Source organism: Diospyros lotus, chromosome 10, assembly GCF_014633365.1.
Source record: "Diospyros lotus cultivar Yz01 chromosome 10, ASM1463336v1, whole genome shotgun sequence".
In the NCBI taxonomy this organism is placed as follows: domain Eukaryota; kingdom Viridiplantae; phylum Streptophyta; class Magnoliopsida; order Ericales; family Ebenaceae; genus Diospyros; species Diospyros lotus.
This window is the reverse complement of record NC_068347.1, coordinates 26,056,521-26,079,899: the sequence shown is the minus strand read 5'-3', so window position 1 is coordinate 26,079,899 and position 23,379 is coordinate 26,056,521. Positions and strand designations below refer to the sequence as shown.

Below are 23,379 nucleotides of genomic sequence, written 5' to 3'. Positions count from 1 at the left end.
ATTTTAGAATTTATTATGAATAATTGTCTCTCTTTTTTTTAAAACAATTTTCAACTATCAAGATTATCAAGTTTATGTGTTGTGTCCTCCTCGCATTTGGAAAAATACTTTGGGGGTGCACCTCATCTTTCTATGCGCCTCGAGGGATCGTGGCCACCAATTGTCGATCGTGGCTACTGCTGCAATCCTTTGGGGGTCGCGTGCTGAGGTCATGATCGCAGACCCTTTGGGGTTGCGAGAATTTCACGTGTCTCCTTCTCATTATGTCTGTTCAGGTTGATCAATTGATTTAATTAATTTTTTTTTATTTTAATTTTTTTATACTGATGTATTAGTTGCATACAAGTACGACACTAACCATTGCAAGGTAAAACAAAACACAAATGTGGATCTAATAAGTTTTACTTAATCTTAATTTGAACTCATCTTACATGATAAATTTTATAATTAAAATGAGTCGGTTATGGAGTTATTTTAATTGAATAAAAATAATAATAATAATGATTCAAATTTTTATGACATCATAAAGGGTTAATTAATTCAATTTAATTGAATAAAATAAAATGTTAGATATATATATATCCATCCATCCATCCATCCATCCCAGTACTGTACTATCTCGGAAACCAAACGGCGAGGACGCGAGGAAAAAAGCAGGCGCCCACAGCCCACACGCATCTCTCTCTCTCTCTCTCTCTCTCGAGATTCCCCCTCTTGACCTCTATATATACAAACCCAATCATCTCTACCTCTTTATCCTCCAACTGCAGTCTTCGGATTTCAATCTCTCTTGACGCTCTTCTCTTCTCTCGTCTTCTCTTCTGGAAAACCCCTCTCAATGGTCGGAGCCCTAACCTTCCCCGTCGGAATGACCTTGCGATTGTCGCCTTCTGCCGCCGGAACCGCGAGATCTGGACGGCTGACGCCCCTGATTCGTTGCGGAGCCACGATTCAGGCTCTGAAGATTCGGAAGGCGTCGAGCCTCTACGAGGTGCTGCGGGTGGAGCGCAGTGCTACGGCGATGGAGATCAAGGCGGCGTACCGGAGCCTGGCCAAGGTGTACCATCCGGACGCCGCGCAATCCGAGCCGTCGGATGGCCGCGACTTCATCGAGATCCACAACGCCTACGTGACTCTCTCCGATCCGACGGCCAGAGCGCTCTACGATCTGTCTCTCAGCGATGCCGCCGGGAGCCGGCCGTTTGCGTACTCCCGCAGGAGTCCGTACGGGTCCTACCCGACCCGCACGTGGGAAACGGACCAATGTTGGTAGCCGGAACCGGAGCCAGAGTACTTTTTTGTTTTATTTTCTTTTTTTTTTTTCCAGAAAGTTTTGGGAAATAGCCACAGATGTTTCCAAATATTATGTAAATTCCGATCACAATTATATTCTTCCGAGAAAAAAACAAGGGTAAATAGTGAATAGTAAATACATCTGGTTTATTTTTCTTTTGAATTCGGACTGTCCTTTGATCTTTGTGTTGTCTTCAACCAGTTTGGCTACAAAGTTTAATTAGTTTAGTTGTTTGGGATGAAGTTTGTTCTACAGATAGACTGAGACGCTACAGGAATCAGGCATCAGGTGTTGGACTATGTTTGGGATTCTATTTATATTATTAAAAAACCACTAACCATTATAGTGATATATACAATTAGCCAATTACATTGTCCGAGAGATTAAAATGTAATTTCAGCCCTCCCATCAATACAGTTGCCTGATTGCATTGGCTATTTCATCACTGTCCAAGTGAATAATATAATTTTCATATTTATCAAAGCATGCAAGATTAAAAGAAACAAAATGTTCACTTTTGTAATCTTTTTGCCAACATTGGACAAAGCTCCCGATAAGGCATGCCATTTATTATCCATTTTAAGCTTCTATTTTTTGTTTTTATTTAAAAGAACAAAAATGGCATAAGCCCCATCGTAACCAACCAAATGTTAGTTCTTATTGTCTTAAAAAAAAAAAAGAGGACACCGAAGAACACATTACTAAAGAGCCGACAAGTAATCAAACCACCGATTATCCTATAACCTGATAGTGTCCTGTCCTTGACATGCCACATTAACCACTCCTTTGCCCATTCCAAATTTTCAATGCCCTTCTCCGGAAGTTATCCTAAATCAGATTTTCTTTCAATTTAGGGTTTAACATTGTAATGGGCTGCATCTATTTAAACATTTAAATTTAAATACCCACTAAACATTGTCATCAGCATAGCATTAGAAGCTACAAAGCAGCTTTCTAGTCTTTCCTTCTTTTGGTTAATAAGATTCGTGCAAATGAAATCCTTCTAGGACTATGAAATAGTAGTCCTCGCAATGCACCTACTTCCGCCGCTAGCACACTGATTCAGCTTCAGCTATGAGTTAATGTCGTGAGCCAACTAACTTTCCAATTACTACTCACCTTGGGTAGTTTACATATATATATATATATATAAAGAGATACATCTAAATTTTAAAGTAGATGTGTGTAGAATATAAGCCCATCTTCCCACCCAATAAATTAGGCTGAAGCAGATTAATTGGGCACTGGCCTTCTCCTACCACACTCCACAAGTATCTTCCATAGAACCAAAAACACCATTTACTTAGTTAAAATAAAAGAATTACTAGCCCTTTCACATATATAAACATAAAATTACCTCATAGTGGCTAACAGACCGACCTCGAAGGGCAAGGAAAGGCTACTCATAAATAGTCTCAACCACAATATTTGGCAACTCTCATGGTACTTGACACACACCTTAACAATCACTTGGCACTTGGCAGTTTTGTTGAGACCATACATAATATAGTATTCAAAAAGATTTTAAAAAAAAATAGGGAAAATAAAAAATACATACATACATACATACATATATATATATATATATATATAAACAAGAAGTGCAGAATTCACACCAAAACAAAAACCCGAGTCTGAAACCTGAAATGCGTGGGCAACCCATTACACAGTATCAACAATTTTTCTGCTTTAGTAATAAAGTTGTACTAAAAGAGAAACCGACTCTACACAATGCAACACTTCACCTCAAAAATCCCTACTACTTTTGTACAAACCCACCACCTAGTACATTGCTAGTCTGTATCTTCACAAGATCAAAATGGGGACCGATCATTTACAAGTCATCAGCATCGAGTTGATAACATGCATGAGAAGACGGATGCTAGATACCTCATTACTGGAAGTTGTAGGGAGGCTGCGATGATGGTTTAGTATCTGATAGACTTGCTCAAAGATCGGCCGCACGTGCATTGCTATCATAGGGTCGGCCGGGTTTATAGCAACCGCCACATCCGTCATCCACGCCACCTTTCGGGAAGTTTCCTTGCTTATATCACAGGCTAGCTGCTGCAGAAGTGACAACAGTACACCTTGGCTCAATGGGAGGGGAACCATTGTCAAGATCCTCTGTAAATCAACCTGGTGAGAGCAAAAAGGCATAGAAAGCCGGTCAGTCCGTCTTAAAATTCAAGGCAAACATTTTTCTCTCCTACAGGTCAATTAGAAAGTCAAGACATCTTATTATCAGGAACAAACTAAAAGAATAAAACCCCATCATAGAAGTACAGGGTTTTTCCATTGGAAATCCAAAGGAGTGAAAACTTATAGGTTTTAAAAAATGAAAATCTAACCCACCCCCCCTCTCCTCCCTCCAAAAAAGAAAAAGAGAAACCATTTATTTCCAAACAGAAGAGCTAGAGACAAACTATAAAAAGGCAAGGAAAAACTTGAACGAAACTATCATTTTTAGCTATAAGAAGATTATAAGTTGACGTATCTAAATCCGGACAAATTGTAGCCAAAATAAGTTCTACATTAGCTTGACAATAAAAGGTATGTAGAAGATGCATGTGAAGGAATAAATGCATATATGGCTGCCCTGTTCCCACTGTTCCAATCAGTTGGTTGTTAGAAAACCCAGTCACCCACCATATGCTATTCCAAGGCATATACTGATAGCAAGCATTAAAACTTGATATAGTTTACAATCGTGCCTAGGGATGGATAATTAGGCAAGCTTTTGTCAACAAAATCTTGAAAAGATATATAACATAAACATTTGAAGCATTCCCCTTTTCGGGAAGTAAAGTTGCATGGCGACTTGTTATTAGCCAACATGGAAAATGCCTATCCAGTTTCCACCTTATGCCATCTTTGGAGAAATAATCATCTCACTTGCAGAGCAAACTAATGATGCAAAATCAAAGTGCCCAATTCCAACCAAGGAAATCTCAAAAACCCAAAAGCAGCTCCAGAAGAGATCTCCAATCTCCCCCCCCCCCCCCCCCCCCCCCCAGGCAACCCCAAACCAGAAAAAGAAAAAATAACCCAAAAACAAAAGGAGCAGCTTGTAAACCAAAACAAACTCAGTCACATCATCATGCTATTCAGTCAGCCTAATCATTATCACAGCTGTTGAATTCCACGATATGAATATACCTGAGAGCATAACCAAGACACTATAGAAACATCACTTCTTTGAAGGGCTGCGGTGAAAGCTTCCTCATATTTACATTCAGATACCAATCTTGATAGTTCCTTGGTTGGATCCAGAGGTGGCTCAATCTATTAAACAGAAGCAATTAAATCAGAATGGCATTAAGGAACCTGAAAGAGATATTTAGGACATCCTTGTTCTTTTGCAGGAAAACAAAGAAAAGTGAAATAAACCTTCTCATGGAGACCGCCCAAAGGTCCATTGCTTAGTTGAGTAACCAAGGGGTTCACTGCTTTTGGATTTGCTCCTGCAACAGCAAGAGCTAACAACTTTCTTTGACCTTCAGCCAATTCCCCGCTTAAATTTTGAGTAATGGATGATACAGAACTGATCGCATCCTAAAAGTTCAGATAAAAAAGTATAAAATAAGTGAAAATCAAACGGACAACATATAAGAGTACTCATCACCTTCTCATACTGCTGCAGTAAAAAAACAGGACTATTCAGTGTTGAATCTTCAACTGGGGTGATATTGGTATTTCTCACACAATCAACTAAATGATTCAAGGGAAAACAAACATAGAAACATACAAAAGAGCAACATGACATGGGAGTGATTGACATGGATGTATACCCGCAAAGCAAGAACCAATGGTGAATGCGTGGACTCAAACTGCTGTTGAGCGGCACTCGTGTGTTCAATTATTCCTTTCTGGAAAGTAGCATCAACTTGCTCAAACATTGCCTTGCATGACTTCTCGAAGGCAGGGATAATTGAAGCTTCCAGACTGGCCTTCAATACATCCTGCATGGGTTATATGGCCAAATTAATTAAATTAAGGTCTTCATATTTGTGAAATGAAACATTAACTCTTCATGTCCACCACCCACCAACCTAGGAACAGATAGAAACCCAAGAATCATCGAGAGTTATCAAAACAAATTCACATAACATCAAATAAATCCCATTGACATGCATTATACTCTCAACAAAGCAAAGAAATATACAACACCACCATCCAGTTCCTCAAGTGGTAGTGATTTAGTTGATTCCATCCACCAGAGGCCCATAAAACCATTTAAAGTACCAAACAAAAATTCCACAACATCAAATAAGTCGCACATGTACATCATAATACTCAAAAGAAACAACGCAGAAATTACAAATTTACAAATCAGGTTTAGAGGAACACTAGTAAATCATCAGAAAATAGTAATGACGAGTACTTTTCCCACCCAATGAACACAATGATTTTACAGTAACACTGCTAAAGTCCCTACATAAGGGGGACCTAGCTTTAGATGAAACTTCCAACAGTGAGAATTTGACTAGGCATCAGCTGTTTTTAGCTTTATCAAGGGTTATCCTATAAACAAGGGGTAGACAGATGAGTTTCTTTCATGTTCATCTCTGGGTTCTCTGGATTTCCTTGGAAAACTATAGAAATTGAGTGTTTCCCTCCAAGTTACCCTATTTGTAATGTAAGCTGTCCAAGGAACCATTCTCATAATAGATAATCTTACTGGGCATAAGCAAGTTTCATTGGATAGTGCTATATATACAGCAACAGCAGCAGTGAGTCAATTGATCATATATTCTCCCTCCACTGCCCGGTGGCATGGGATGTTTTCGAGTTTTTTGTTCTCCCCTTTGACAGTTCAATGAGTTAAACCATCCTTTGTAATTAGATTTTTAAAGGAATTGAAAGCTAAGTCATTTTCAATTTATTTTTATAGGTGATATTATTTTCATTTTATTTTTATTGCCAAGGATGGGCATGCCTTTTTCCTTTCTCCATTGTTTGGTTCTACTTAATGGGAACAGTAGTTTCCTGTCCATTCCGTTGTCTGGAATTAGCCTCTTTAAGGCATTTTATATATACAGACACTCATTTATTACTTGGAGAAAAGAAAAAGGTCTCAAAATAATTCCATCCAACAAGGATTTTTTTTCCCAACTATCTGAGGTCACCTACATATCCTGTGTCATTAGCAATGAATGTTTATAGGATTCATATTCAACAGGTGCCTAACAGCCTAACAAAGTTTCAAGGTTGCCATTCTACCTTAACCCCTTGTCCACTTTACAGATATATATGTATGTATGTATGTATGGAGGAGGGGGAGGGGGAGGGGGGGGGGGGGGGGGGGGGGAGGGGGGGAGGAGCAGGTAGAAAGGAGAATTCATAATTACAATGCGTTCAAGTTATCAAAAGCCAACAACAAAATTTAAGTTATTCAATAGATGATAAGGCAAAAACATTTAGATTAGAAGTTAAATAAATTAATTATAATAGGATCACATTGGTTCCACCATATACCACTTCATACCTGAAGAGCTTGTTTTCCAGATGTTTGGAATTGAGATTGGATCTGCCTAGCAACAGTACCTTCAAGCTTTGAATTAACTGATTTCTCCAGTTGATTCACTGCCTTGTCGCCAACTCCTCTCTGTACCACACAGCATCAATTAGTTCCTAACAAGAGTAAGTCCTGGTACAACACTCAGACCTTTACAAAATTAACCTGGAAGGCATCCACAATAGCTGCAGATACTGTTTTTTCAATAGTTGGCGAGATTGTCCGAGCTACAGCAGGTGCAACTGCAGCAAATTCCTTCTTCACCGCTTTTTCCACCACAGCAGGCAAATCCTTATTTATGCAGTTAGTTATCAAACTTGTTATTTGCTGAGTACGCTCTCGTAGTAACCTCTCCTGTTTTGCTGCCTCTTCTTGAAAGCGAGCCCATAATGCATCAGAGTTGGCCTTGACAGTTTTCTCCATGCTCCTCCCAAGGGCTGCCTCAAGCCTTCTACCTTCTTTGGTAACAGGGACAGTGACCATCATGGTCATTTGCTTCTGCATTTCTTTTTGCATGGTTGTCAACTGCAATAGTTGAACAAAAAGGCAAGGAGATGATGAGAACAAAAGACAATCATGCAGGAGGCATGATAAACCTGATGACCCACGACATCCTTCCACATGAAACAAAAACTATCTTTGACAACACCACAAATGGATGAACCTACCATGCAAATATAAAATTATTGCCAAAGGAAGTTAGATACAATTAATACAGGACATTCTGCATGAACAATGAGAGTAGCAGCATTGACTTACATCCAGTATTGGAAGAAATGAAACCAGAGAGAGATGTTAGAAGAAAACAAGTAGTTTACAATAGATGATACAAGTAGTTTACAATAGATGATACAAGTAGTTTCTAATGAAGAGAGAGAGAGAGAGAGAAAGACACACACACACACAAATACCAAGTTCACAGGGCACAATAGCAACAAACTAAAAACAAAGAGAACGGTATCCATGTCCGTTCACATTGAAAACAAAATAGCCATAATTTGAGAAAAAAAACAGGGGGTAAAACAATGACCTGATTAAGCGTGTCCTGCATAGACAAAATTTGTGAAAAAGCAGCATCCACAGAAGGGATAGCTGAAGTAACTCCTGGCTCACCAGAAGAATCTGTTGAATTGAAAGCACTTGGGGATGGCGATGGTGGACCTGACCCTTGAGTATTCTTACCCTTTTGCTTTTTACCTTTTGTGGTTGGTACAGCTTGTGGAACTGCTGCAGGCAACATGGAACCCTCATTTTTTCCAGAGATATCTGTTGTGGAATCATTCACTTCTTCATCAGCACTTGAAGGTTGAGCCTGAGCTTCATTTACATTAGCTCCATCAAGTTGCCTAGATTCCTCTACAATATATGTTTCAGAAGAAAGTGCAGAACATTCTCTGGCCATCTCAATACCCAGGTCAGATGCCTGAGAGTAAAATGCCCTTTCTTTATTTTCGGGAACAATAATGGGAGATTCTCCCTGAGGGCCAGTTTCATGATTGTGACTAAATCCAGTTTCACCTACAACCTTAACCTCCACCTCAACATTGCGCACGTCACTGTTGACGACCACATCTTGAATGCTTGGCTCCCCCTCAACCTTCTGTTCAACAACATGGGCAGTCTCAGAGGATGATGTAGCCATTAATATCTCTGATGGAGTGACCAGATGCGTTGGATGTTTGAACTTAATAGGTTGATTAAGAACAGTTGAAATATCATCTCGTACAATCTTGTTTTCGCCACTTTTTGAATCATCATCCAAGGAAGAGACATCAGACAGGTTTGCATGAACATTATCCATCTGCCTATCAACTGAATATTCAATAACTTGTTGATCTCCACCACGATCATCAAGCACGGGACCTGGCTCAAAGCCATTTCTTGGACTTCTAAAACCAGAAAGTTTACCAGACAACCTTGGGCTCAAAGGTAAAGGAGGGGATGCAACAGAAGAAATATCACTATTGCCAGTTGCAGCAGGTAACGAAATTGGTCTAGTATCTAAACTCAGAGTGGCAAATTCCATAGAAGTGGAAGCATCCAATGAAGCAGAGCTTGCCGGATGCCTCATCATAGACACACTATCAGGGCCACTATCATGCAGAGCCAGCTTAGGTGCTGAACTACTTAAAGGTATCTCAATAGCTCTACTTCCAGAAGGTTCTGAATTAGGAAATCCTTCAGTACTAGTCACATCACGCAAAACACCAGAGTCTAACCTCTCTAAAACCACATTCTCCAGTGGAGGTGGCAAGCATTGAGATAAATCCAAAGCATACTGCTGAATAGCCTGTGTTTGGACACAATAAACCTGAACAACGTGTTCCCCATGAGGTAACAAATCACTTGTTCCAGTAAAGCTTAAAATTGGCATGGTGACAGTAAACTCAGCAATGTAATCCATTCGGGTTGCTGCTGGATTAGGACCATACTCTAAGTGTACAGCATATATAGCATTCTTCTTGGCATTTGCCAATAAGAGAAGCCCTGCTTGAGACAAAGCCACAACTTGATTGAAGAATGCCTCCGCAACTCGAGATTCAGCTGAACTCTTCAAGTCCAATGTCTGGATACAGTGCCACAATTCAGAATCACTAGGAAGTAGCCAACCTTCTTCACTTCCTGAGGCCCATATCTTCACTTCCCGATTTAGTGGACCCTGTTATCATATTTTGGAATGTCTACACGATGAATAGTCTTGCCCAAAAAGTTTTTATACAAATCATAGAGAATATAATTAGCTAATAACACTCAAATTTTAAAGTTTTTAAATCCAATATCACATTATTTATGCCAGTGCTCTGAAATAAAATAAAAAGACACTTTCATAATGTTACAGCACCTAGTATGCTATTATTCTTCAATGAAGATATCTAACACCTAAGCCAGCTAGCAAGGCTAGAAAAACTACTTAAAGAAATTGATTTTTTTTTTAAAAAAAAGAAGTCAAATGCTCTGGAATTGTACCCCTGTTATAAGTATAACATGGTCAGGGCGGTGAGGAGCAGTCAAGAATGTAACAGAATTAACAGGTTGACCGTCATGTGGCCTCAGTATCAAAAGTGGTTCTGGTTTTCGGTCCTGCCAAATTTTTATCTGTTGACAAAAACATTAAGCACACAATAGTTAGGAAACTGAACCAAAATGGAATTGGAGGCATGAGAAAGATATTAACCAAAATGGCAACGGAGGAGTACAGACATGAGAAAGATATTAACCAAAATGGAAATGGAGAAACAAGTAGCATGAGAAAGGTATAACCTACATCAGAGAGAAAAATTAATACTAAAGGGCACAACTTTCAACTTCAAACATTAAACATTAAGTGCTAAAAATCAAGTTTCTTTGCAAGAATTATAATTTGTAAAGCTGGTCAAGTCTAGTAAACAGTGCCAGAAGCTCAGAAAAGACACAAAAGCAATTTCTGCATCCAAACACAGTTCCAAAAGCTGTCCTTGGATGAGCATAGACTTCTGGTGACCCAACTAATCAAAAAGTTACAACTGACTCTTGGAATTATGTCCAGGCGTCCAATTGGTCAAAGGACCACTTATTCCCGTTTCTCTAATGTCATATCTCTCCAGAAACAAATATGTAAATGAACCACTGTCTTGGAGATTATAAGAAGGAAAAATGAAAAACCAGCTCTAGTCATCGAAGTCACTAAAGGTGATTGCATCCTCCCCCTTCTCCTCTCCGTGAAGAACTACTATGTAACGACATCCCTCATCCCAATCAACTCACCAAGGGTGAGAATTTTTCCATCTGCTGCCACCTTAACAGCTACAACTTGCCAAATCCACTTAGGACAGAGAAAAAAAATTCAAGACCCAATATGTAGTGTCCTGCCCCCATCCACAGGGGCTCGCTGTTCCAATGCCTCACCTGGTATATGCTTGCATGGAAGCTACCTGCTGTGGCCCTCAGACCAGCCTAGGACACAAGGCATGAACATATCCTCAGGTGCAAGTCTTATGCCCCACCCAGATGAGTAAAACCTACATCAAAGTGAGTGCTTTATCTCATTTCAGCCCCGAAGAGCCTCCAGTAGATGTCCATAATCAGCTTTTCTCCCACAGACAAGCCCATAGTCAAAAACCTCCCTTCATAGTTGATCTTTCAGGTGACAAATGACCTCACAGACAATTGTCCAGTCGCCACAATTGATGTTTTAGAAGGTCATTTGGCCTGGCCAATGCCACAGCCAATCTCTCAGTCAACTGTTCTTGCCTATCTGCCAATATCATTCACACTATCTCATCAGTCATCACATAATCCATCCACTAAAACACATAAATATGCATCTCTTCTATCATTATAATATGCTGGTCCCAAGTACAAAAAGAACATAATATCAGCATTTCATCATCATGCTTTGCTTAATATAATACAATTTAACATGGTAGATTAACACATGCTAAGTATTGCATCACCACACAAGCCTTCCCCCAAGACATTGTTGGTCATCAATCTCCTCCCTTGTATGGTCTCAAGTAATGACTATGCAATGCACGGAAACATATCTCAGTAAGTCATGGCCAATCAATCTATTCACACACAGCAAGCAGGCAGCCACAAGGTTCTCAAAATCACTTCCCCCAAGTGCACCCCTAGGCTCATGTCCTATACTACCTTGGCAAACATCACCTCACACAACACAAAGGGCACTAAGTTCACCTTTGGCAACCGTTACTCCACACAACATAAGGGGAGTTTCTCACCTATGACACTGAGCCCACACAATCTCACAGCATGTACACAATGCATGGAAAAATAATACTATGACATTCACCAAGCTGCCTCAAAACATTTTGTGCATAATGCCATGTACTAACCATAACCGTGCACTTAGCTCACTCAAATCTCAGCTCCTCAAGTCTGTCTCTCAGCCTTCCAGAATCTGGTAGAACCTCCTTATTTCTCAGCTTTCCATCACCTTATTTCCTTTTCTTCTGCACTTCCCCACTCGACCCTTGAAAGGATGGGAGGCTAATTGTAAGCATACTGTCAAGACCCTAGGGTGTCCTAGGGTTTGAATTGGAATTTAGAAGAAGAAGAAGAAGAACAGAATTAGAGGGAGAGAGAGAGAACAGATTAAGGGAAAAAGAGAGAACGAGAGAGAGAGAGAGAGAGAGAGGATTGAAAGAAAAGGACTTGTCATTATTCTCTGATGATCCTTACTGCTGTGTAGGTCTTTATATAGAGCCTCTAGTACACTTCCTCAGCTAATTCAACCACCTAACTAACATACCTAACCGCCTAACCCTTTTTAGTTAGCCCCCAATGGCTCATACAAGATAAATGCCAATCAATTACAATTATAACCCTAGGGTAGTGACAATCCCTTCCCCTTCAAACAATTCTTATCCCCAAGAATTGACAACTGCTGACCCTGTTCTTCAGCCAATTCTAGCCTTAACAATCTAGTTCATTCTTCTCCTCGTTCTCCTTGCTTTCTTTCTCCTTCGAAGCTTTGGCCAGTCTTCTCTTACGCTTTGTTGCTTTTGTTTTTCTTGTAAAAATAAAATGTAGACTCCAAGAATCGCCATGTCCAGGCTCCCTTCTCCAATGTCCCATTTCCTGAACCAGATGGCAGTTGTCACGCCCTAAGCCTAACAATACCCTTCCTCCCCAATCCAATAAGAATTAGGACTTTACACCCAAACAGATAATAGAACAGAAAGAAAAAGAAGAATTAGTGAGAATGGAGAGAAGAACAGAGAGAATAGGAAGAGACAGACCGTGAGAATTCTGAAATTTTTCATAATGCCTTCCCCTTACACGACTAGGGGAATTATAGCAGCACTTGGGGGAGAAGATTCTCCTGCCAGGGTGGGCCCTACATGCCTAACAAACTCAGGAATCTCTAACTTCCCTGCATGTGGCAATAACAACCTGCCTTCTAGAAGTTACAACAGTAAAATGAAGAGCTAATCTACTAACTTAGGGGTACAGCAGTGAAAATAACAGCAAGCAGTAATAAGCAATAATAGTTGGCAACAAGAAAATTTAAAATAACTCAAAAAAGAGGGTCTTCTAGTGACAGCAACAACCTCCTCTTCTACAATATCAAAACTCACGAACAAAATGGCAACACCCTTCTCTTCCTTCATCTTCCGAATCTGGTCTACATCAGGTGACATGACAGCAATACTATCATATTGCCCAAGATCAAAATTACTCAAAAACAACATGGAGATTTTCTTCCGCTAGAATTATCTTAGCCTGTGACTCCTCAGTCTTTTCGAAAACCAAAGGAAAAGAAACCATACTCTTAGAATCTTCTTCCTTAGAACCATTCATGCCCTTAGCCTCCAATTTTTGTCTTTGGTCTGAATCCTCATCGGTTGCCTGTTCACCCCCAACAACTTCAGTATCAGCTTCCTTGAAGCTAATGTAAAGTTGTTCCGATCCGAATTGTTCCGTCAAAACTCCTTTAGCTACATGTGGTCAATTACAAACTTGCAAGCTGCTCTTATGATAATTTTCCAGTTGCAGTCCATGTTTTCTGTAAATGACTTCCAGCGCCAATTCATGCAACCTCGCCTTCTCCGTCGCTTGTTCCACTGTAGTAGGACAACATATTTGCACATTAAGCCTTAGCGCATCATCAAGACCATTAGTGAATTTTGACACAAAGTAAGACTCATTTTAAGGTTAGATGGGAGTTGAGCATCAACACTCTCCATTCCTCAAACCTGACCTTGTAATCTGTTACAGTGGCCAAGGACAGCTTGGCTCTAAATTCGCACCAATATCACCATTGTTCTGGCTCACCTACTGCATCGAGTCTCTTACGCCCTCTTGTTAGCCTCCAAGATCCGTTCTTGGACCTTGTCTGATGCCAAGAACACTGCTAGGCTCACTCGTCTCACCATGCTGGACCCAATTGCGATCGCCCAATTCTTGGGTCAACAGAATCCGGCCGAAATTCCCTAGGTCTGCCTTGTTTTCTCATTACGGTAAGAATCGCCCTCCACAATTCTAACTAGAGTCTTGCGAAATTTGGGTTGGGTTCTGATAGTTTCAAACTCGCTCTTAAGAGTCGTTGGAAGTACCGTCGGAACACCTGGCCAAGACTTGAACCAAGAATTGCTTGCTCGCTTGAGTTTGTTGGAATCAACGCAATTCACCAACCAACCTTTTAGTCATCAATACTTCGCCAGCCTATCTTGCTGCCGAGATCGCTGGAGAACTTCCAGGAATCACAGCCAAAGAATATGGCTCCACATTGGATCTTAACAGTGTCGAGAAACGAAACTAAATCCGCTGAGTCATTGCTAGATTAATTTCACCGATAATCGAATCAAATCACAGCTTCTAAAGATCCCCTTAGAAACAAGAATTGGTTCTTGTAACCTAGTTTGCCTCTTTAGCGGCCTCAAGTCCTGTCCACGTCTTCAACCCTCTGACAGAAATTAACACCAACCTGATCACTACAATTTTGCACCCAAAAACGTCCGACAGAAATTCACTTCAATTTTGCACCCAAGAACGCCCGACTTCCTTTGTCACCTGTTCTGCTGCAACTTAAAATCCGAGTCGTCGTCTCCAAAACTAGCTTCATCTTTCAATTCCGACCGAAAATCTCCGTAGTCACAACCTTCTATTCTATGTTGCAGATTCAAGATCACCCCAAGCCTGCGTCCACTTCTTACCCAATCGTCGACCAGTGGTTAGACGTCAGAATTTGTTGGAATCATTGCCAAGAATTGCACCAAGGAATTCAAGATCGCCCGACCTGCTTCCACGCCATGCCTTCACTCACCCAATCATCGTCCAAAGGCCGCAAGCCTCCGACTCTAATGAAATTAATTGTTTCGGAATCATCGAACTTGTCGCTTCTTGAATTATCTCCAGCGACTTGGTCAATTCCACCACAAACTCAAATTGCTTCATCCGCTTCATGTCCGTCTGTAAGCTTTAATCAAGACCGCCTCTTGCACCTACACCATCTTCGGGTCCATCGTACTGACTCGTCTAGGGTCGCGCCTTGCCTGCGTTCAACCCAGATCACCTTCTTTCGTCTGTTCATTTTGCCTACTGTAATCGGGCCAGACTTACTCACTCATAAATTCCAATGTCGCGGCCCAACTCAACCAGCTAAAATCTGGGTCCGCTACTGGATTCTTTGTCGCCGGAATTGTCAAAATCACTACTAGAATTAGTTGGATCCACAGCCAAGAATATTGGCTCTGATACCACTTGTCAAGACCCTAGGATTTGAATTGGAATTTAGAAGAAGAAGAATAGAATTAGAGGGAGAGACAGAACAGATTAAGGGAAAAAGAGAGAACGAGAGAGAGAGAGAGAGCGGGGGGGGATTGAAAGAAAATGACTTGTCATTATTCTCCGATGATCCTTCCTTACTGCTATGTAGGTCTTTATATAGAGCCTCTAGTACACTTCCTCAGCTAATTCAACCACCTAACTAACATACCTAACCGCCTAACCCTTTTTAGTTAGCCCCCAATGGCTCATACAAGATAAATGCCAATCAATTACACTTATAACCCTAGGGTCGTGACACAAACCCAAGCTACCTACAAGCTAGTGAATCAGCTTGGTAGTGTGTTTCTCCCATTCCTTGCAACCTAGTCCTAATTCATTAGCAAATTTTCATCTATACACCTCAGAAGCTACTTTAACAAACTGGCCACCTCATGCTTGCTTCTATAAGCCTCTAGATCTCTAAAGAACGGGCTGGAATTGTTTAAGAATCTAGCTAATCTCAATTAGTTTCCTTAATCACCTTATTAAACCCAGTGTTATTAAAGGCGCACCTTGGGCACCTAGACTGCTTCTAGGCAGGCGCACACCAACAAGGTGCGCCTGAGATTTTTTAACTATTTTTTAGGATTTTATTTTACTGTTTATTACTTTATTTAATTTTTTACTATTTAGGGTTTAAATTTATTGTTTCAACTACAAATTTGACAATGAGTAAAATGGGCTATTACTTCAAATGCTCCAATTGAATTTGAGCTAGATGGAGATGGAGAAGGAGATGACATGGAAGAAGATATTAGAGATGATGCTTCTAATGATGAAAATATGGAAATGTTTGATCTTGATGATGAGGATGAAATTTAGATTATTTAAAATGCATAATTAGTTAATCTTGATTAAGATTTAATACCTAGAAGTTGTTTTAAGATTTAATTTAAGTTGACTTAAAGACTTTTAAATTGTATTTTTTGGCATTTTTTATTGTTTTTTTCATTAGTATACATTGAATATGCTATCAGGAGTTAGGACCTATTTTATACCTTATTCTTCAACTAGTATATATATTTTTCTTTTTTTTTAGTTACCATGCGCCTAGTTCAATCAGGCGCACGCCTCACCTTGTGCTTTAGGCTTCAACACTCTTTTGCGCCTTAGTGTGCATTGGGCCTTTAAAAACACTGATTAACCCTTAATCCAAACTTCCACAAACCTAACCAAAATTAAAAGTTTTTATATATTTGGAAACTCTCACTATGCCTACCACATCTAAAATGTGCATAAATATTTCTTAATTTAATCCCTCAAAATCGAGCTTAAAGTCAACCACTTGCCTTATTCAGTGCAGCTGTTTCAGCAGAAGACCCAACAATCATCTATCACCACAATTGTTGGCCTTAGTCCTCAAATTCTTCACACAGTCAATCTCCACAGTGAATTGATGGTCAGTTGTTATTGCAAACTAAAGACAGCCAATGCCAAAATCTACTTTAGGTCTGCTGTCACCACTTCTTCTCATCCTTTATACACTATGTCCTAAAATCAAATATGAGGTATTACACAACTACTCCATGAAAAAGTATGGAACTTAATTCCCCCTGTCCAAACCCCACAAAAGAACTAACTAATTCTATATCCCCCCCCCCCCCTTATTGAACTTCGTCCCTCACAACATATCAAAAAAATCAAGCACCAACAGGCCTTGAGAAAAAAAAAAAAAAAAGGAAAATCGAAATAATATCAATCTTGTATATTCTATTGGATCCAACAACATAAGCAACATTTTACTGCCAACTCATACAAAAAAGGATCATGGTAATGAAGCACCCACAGATTGGACCAAAAACTCACCCTTTTCTGAATTTCATATGCAAACAAGCAGGAAAGATGTCCAAATACAGTACCTGGATTCTTAGAATGAAGACTCGGTTTCCATTAATTCTCAAATCCCTCGTTCATACAATGCGGTATGTTATGGAAAACGAATTTTCAGTTCTAAAAAATTTTTATCAATTGTTATCATAACAAATTCACGATTACCTAAGTGGACACAAGCTTTTGCATGGTGTCAATGTGATATTTAGAAGTCAATTAACATTATTAATGGCATGCCACCGACCGTAACTTGGTTAGGATAAGATGCAGCTGTGATGATGATATGGAAGGGGATGCATAGGAAAATGTTAGGTTCCATATGTAACAAATTCGCACAAATGAGCCCTGGCCTAAGATGCAAGACCGTTAAAAGAGGAATATCTTACCGTGCCATCTACTGAAGCAGAAACCAAGCGGGTAGTCATCCACTGGCACATTGACAAATCGGTCACCTCTCCCTCGTGGTTACCAAAATGTTGGACTCCATCAATTAAATTATCAATAGGGCATTTGAGAGGTTCTTCGGCTGAACATACTTCAGCTTTTCCAACTTTTGTAGTATCAATTCTCAGAACATGTTTTCCAATTCCAACTACCAGAATTTCCTGCAAAAGACAAAAGGAAAACCAAAGACTAAGAAAAAATTCGGAAACTATAATATGAAGTTACCTGACACAATAGTAAAAGAATTAGGGGAACCCAGAAATCTAGGAGGTCCAGGACCAAGATGTATTGACAGAGAATTCGCAGCATTATTTATAAACAAAAATTTCTATACTTGTTTGTGACAGTGCCAACAAACTCGTGGATGAACAGATTCCCCATCTCCTACTATCTGAATGGCAATGACTATCTTTCCGCTAATCTGTGGTTTATCTTCATCATCCGGACCTTCAGTAATCTTCCATATATAAACCCGCCCATCTACGCTAGCACTGCATGAAAACACACGAGAATAACCAGAGAACAAACTTGGACAAAGAATTTATCAAGAAAGAGATCAAGAATTACCTAGCCAAAAGGTGAACATCCTCAGCAAAGAAAGCCATGTCGGTGACCCTCTGGTAGAAAAGAAATTACTTAAATTAATAAACAAGTAGCCCCACAATGACACAAGCAATTTGGTGAGTTAACCTCCCAAGAGAAAAAGGATTTAAGAAAATAAAATAAACATGAGATGGAACAAACTTGGTGAGAAAATCAATTTTCAAAATCAATTTTTTTTTTTTTTGCAAAATTCATGCTATTTATTTCAATGGGGTTATATGATCAACAATTTCATGAGCTTGGGCTTCCACTGTTGAGATAAAAATATCTTTTCAAGTCTTCCGGTAAAAGCTACAAGGGCTCGTTGTCTTTGTGCATAATCCCTTTTGAGTTTTCACATGGTTTTAATAATTCTTCCGCTTCCAGGATAAATCAACCTGTTTGTGGTCTGTGATATTGACAATACACGTTCTGAGTCCGATTTGGACATAAGTAATTGGTGTCCCCAGCTTTCTTGGAGAATTAATTCTCATGATGAATTGGAAAGTAAACATTTTTTTTTTTTTACAGAAATGGTCAAATCATTATTATTTACTACTTAAGACTGTTGCCTCTGTTATGATATCTGCGGATGCAAGGTAACTTAATATTTTCCCAATTCAAACTAACAATTCAAAATGCACCCCTATAAAAAGACAAAGTAGCATACACTTAAAGAGACCACTCAATCCTAATTTACATGGACGGAAACCATGCTTAGCTTTACCTGAGGTAAGCAGGAAAATTATATAGGAAACCAGATAGGCCACAGATGCAAGAATCACTATATATAGATCATTTCCTCAATATGTGACTGTCTATTGAACAGTAGTACACACTCATCAATACCGTGAGGCTGATCAAAGGGTTGACGAACCACTAACTTCTTGGCAATACTATAAAACTTGGCCCTTTCTAAAAATTACCCTATCTTTCACAAGAAAATCATTTGATCCATTACCTTTAGATAGTTCAATATGGTATTCTAGCCCGCCTATGGCCTTAGTTAATAACTTGATATCTCTCTAAAAACTAAAACCATATCTCGCTTCTGTTCATAAGATGACAAAACAAATGAAAACGGAATTTCTATACATGATTCTACCCTCACAGCCATGATCACGATCACAGTGAACCATTTCCATTTAAACAAACTAATAAACGCTACCATTATACTGTATCTAGGGGTAAGACCGAGAACAAGTTCGCAGAAACCAGAACACACGTTTAATATATGACTTCAATTTCACAATATCTAGGATCACCGTGTACGCGAATAATTTTAAGAGAGAATAAAACTCGACTTATTCTCCACCAAAACAGAGCAAATTACCAACCTGGGCTAGACCTTTAAGCAATGATCTCAATGCAGTGTTTATGTTAAGGACCCGAATAGCTCCCATCTTCAGTCCATAGCATATGTAAGTCTTATTGACCGCAATTTGCCGGCCCAAAACGAGACCGGGATCCGATACGTACTTTGTTATTGGAGTGACTTCGAGCTGTGGCTGCACCTCGCCGTCCAATCTAACATCGATATCATACACGAGGCGATCGCCGATCAAATGGCGACCCTTGGGCAGCTTGCTGCTGGGCATACGCATCGGAGGCGCATTCGCGATCATCCCCGGATTAACAACATTAACATTTGGCGGCACCGAGGCCGAGAACTCTGAAGAACCGGAAGACGAGGGCTGGATAGGCGCCATCGGGACGGCCGAATTCGCCGGCGGGGCGCTCAGCAGGGCCATGAGCCTGGCACCGGCATTAGGGTTTTGGGCCTGGAGCGGGGGCGTAGGAAAAGACACGGACCTCTGATGGTGCAAGTTGGCGACGTGGGGGAGGTGATCTGGCTGCGGATAAGGAGGGATCGGGAACTGAGGAGAGTGGTGAAACTGAGAGTAAGGGCCAGTGGGTGGAGGATAAGAAGCAGAGGGGGGTGGCGGATAAGGAGAGCCCAAATTGGGGCTGGGGTTTTGAGAGATAGGGCTCGCCTGGGGCTTGAAGAACTTCTGCATATCGAACGGGCCTCCCGGCCCTGGTGAATTCGGATTCGCCATGGAACAGAGACTCAAACTCAACTCGATTTCGATTCGAATCTGTGGCCGCTGATACGGAGATCTGAAGATGAGTATATACGAGCGTTGTATATAGCGATATAAATCTAGAGAGGGAAATGGATTCGTAGAGATAGAAAGAGAGAAGAGACTGGAAGATTTGAGATCGGGAACTGGAAAGGGTTTGGAGAGAGAGAGAGAGAGAGAGGCGGAGAGCAGAAATCCAGAAACAGGGCCTCGCTCGAGTGATAAAATAGGTGGAAATAATGGAAGCGGGTCAGAAATGTTATTTTCCAATCTTTTCTGGAGCGCTAGACAATTTTCGGATAATATCACTTTACTCCCGAGAACGGCCAGGAATATGTAATTGAGGTCCTCGCTCACATCACCAATACATTTCTACTTAAAATTAGGAGAATTTCTTCATGTTTGGATCGGTTGCAGCATTTTTCCTTCTAAACCAATGAGTGTTTGGACTGTGAAAGGTGCCCTCAAAATCCGCTTTGATTCTTATGTCAAAGAAAGAGGAAAATAAATAAACAAAAGCTATTCATTCTAGTAAATGCTACTCCATTTGAGGGTGAAAAATGATAAATTATTTTGAGAAACATTTCTTTGCATGTACTCTCGTGAGAATGTCTTTTTATGGATGCATGTAGCCTCGATCGTCAACTTTTAGAGTCGTTGAAAATTTAAATTGTTTTTGTAACGTTACTATCAAATACGAAGAATTATAATTTTTTTCTTATTATAAGCATAAATTAAAAAAGAAATAAGTTAAAATGTGATGTTTTTGTAACTTTATCCATTTGACCAATACGAGAAGTGACGTTTGAGTCCATATAATTGATTAACATAGCGTAAAGATGCCAATTTGTCGTCGTGATATATCTCATCAATATATATATATATATAATAAATTTCACTGAACCCATATCTTGCATATAAAATTAGTTTCTTGAACTAATTTAAAACACGTAGTATTTCTCGCATCGCTTGCAAATAAACCACTAACTAATCTTCTTCAAAGAGCTATGAGGACAATCTCATCAATTCTTATAGTCCTAAATCCTTTCAAAACAAGATAAATAATCATTCAAGTCTCTTGAAATGAATGACAACCGATCAAAAAGAGTTTTAATCTCTATGTAAATTTGATTTCCGTCAAAACTAGACATAAAATTTTATTTTAATAGTACGATTAAGTAAATCCAAATAAAAACCCATTAAAAACTAAATTATTACTTATTATCATATTAAGTATATTATGGGACAAACTTTTTTAATCTTGTATTGAAGAAACTCAATCATATTATTAATCCATTGTTTCTTGTAAAATGGAAGAAACCAAATTTTGGGTAGTAAGAAAAAGGAAAACCAATAAAAATTGCAATTTCAATCATTTCATTGGATTCATTATAAACCCTAAAGTATTGATTGTGTAGAAGATAATATACCAAAGCCACGAGTATATAAAAAAAGATATCAAAAGAATGATGTCATAATAATATTTCATAACTTATAATTATTGTAGTGACTTCTGAATCTATAATTATTATTGAATTAATTTTTTATGTTATATTTTAATTTAGTCATTATGTTAGGGACAAGATAGAAGGACCAACCATTAAATCATTCAGTTATTCAAACATTTGATTATTTCTTATTTTTTATTTTCCTTTTTAGTTTAAAAATGTTTTGGAATGTCAAGTAAATCTTGGACAAAATCAGTAATAAAATAATTTAGGGTTTAGAGTCAATTATGAAGGTGTTTGGCTTATCCGTTTGACTGATTATGTAACTTATTTTTTGTACACATTTAGCAACATCTAAAAGATTAAATGCTACCCAGTTTTTAAGCTAATTCAGTAGTATTTTTCAAAAGCTCATTCCCCAATTTTTCTAAATAAGTTCTTAACAACTTATTGCGTTAACCAAATAAATGACAAATTTACTCTCAAATATATTCTAAATATTTACACACTATATTTCTATCTCTGTCTTCTCTCTCTCTCCAAACTCATCCCCAACTTTTTCTGTCATTGTCAGCATCTCCATCTCTTTCATGGCGGTCGTTGGCCATCGTCTCCATCCCCATCAATTGTTGCCTCCAACCTTCAGCCTCCATCATTGCCTCTTCCATCAACTTCTCTGTCGTTTGCCACCTCTGTTGCCATTGCCCATCACCGCTTCCCTTACTATATATATATATATATATACATACATATGTATATATATTGATTTTAATAACTTTATATCTATACTAGTGTTCATCCGTGCAATGCACAATAGGTGTAATCACAATAAATTTAAAAATTAAATATTAATTGATATTAAAAAGTTTATATATTAGTATTGAAAATGCACTATCTTAAATCTTAATTAGTATTGAAAAACTCATGCATTGGTCTTGCATTAAATTAAAGGTAGTGAGTGGTTAATTATTAAAATAAAATTATTTATTATATTATATATTTATTTATAAATTATAAATATAAATATAAATTAGAACTTATAAATGTGAGGAAATATGGATTTTTCAATGCTAATTAAAAATTCATTTGAAATTTTTAATTTCTGATCTTGAAATTTAATTTTTGCAGTGATAACAAAACTTTGAAAATATGAATTTTGACTTATTTTTCTTTCATTATATATTAATTTTCTTGCATAATCTTGCAAATGTGATTTGTTAAATCTTAATTAATATTAAAAAACCCATACATTAATATTTATTTTTTAATAATTGAGGAATTAATAAAAAATAATATTATAAATATTTTTGATTAATAATATTTATAAAAAAATATTTATTTTTAATTCATTGAGAAATTATATATCTATACATGACTTAATTAATAATTTAAAATGTCTTTTCAAATTTTCTATTAATAATATTTATTTAATTGATAATGAAAAGTTCCAAGGTACTTTATAGGAGATCTCCAATTGCTTTGGAATAATAAGTACTAAATACAAATTATTTTTATTTTATATAAATAAACAATTTTTTATGATTTAATTAATAGTTTAAGTTGTCTATTCATATTCTTTAGAAATAATATTTATTTTTGATTGATTGAGGGATTAATTGAGAAATTAATCAAAAATAATATTATAAATATTTGTAATTAATAATATTGATAAAAAAATAATACTTATTTATAATTAATTGAGGAATTAATTGATGAGAAGATTAATTGAGTTTAAAATTAAGTTATAAATAAATATTATAAATAGTATTCGAAACCCATGCTTAATTTTTTGATTTAATTAATATGTTTAATTTATTAAAAAATACAAGCATTTAATTACTGCTACTTTTAGTAATTAATGCAAGGTTTTTTTGGGAGGGGGGAATTATTTTGCAAACTATCCTACTT

The 23,379-nt window shown here is 38.2% G+C and overlaps 2 protein-coding genes across 2 annotated transcripts; one reads left to right on the top strand and one right to left on the bottom strand.

Moving 5' to 3' along the window:
• The first annotated feature begins 640 nt into the window (after positions 1-640).
• Positions 641-1,536, top strand: LOC127811317 (chaperone protein dnaJ 11, chloroplastic). Its single transcript, XM_052351060.1, has one exon. It carries the CDS (start codon positions 839-841, stop codon positions 1,271-1,273), a length of 435 nt encoding a protein of 144 aa, XP_052207020.1. The 5' UTR covers positions 641-838; the 3' UTR covers positions 1,274-1,536.
• A 1,367-nt stretch (positions 1,537-2,903) lies between these two features.
• On the bottom strand, positions 2,904-20,226 carry LOC127811316 (enhancer of mRNA-decapping protein 4). Its single transcript, XM_052351059.1, has 12 exons — positions 19,277-20,226; positions 17,925-17,974; positions 17,692-17,848; positions 17,300-17,518; positions 9,780-9,908; positions 7,843-9,471; positions 6,978-7,337; positions 6,783-6,902; positions 5,086-5,256; positions 4,685-4,849; positions 4,454-4,579; positions 2,904-3,433 (listed from the first exon to the last, which is right to left on the bottom strand). Exons 1-12 carry the CDS (start codon positions 19,997-19,999, stop codon positions 3,125-3,127), a joined length of 4,158 nt encoding a protein of 1,385 aa, XP_052207019.1. The 5' UTR covers positions 20,000-20,226; the 3' UTR covers positions 2,904-3,124.
• Between the last annotated feature and the right edge of the window lie 3,153 nt (positions 20,227-23,379).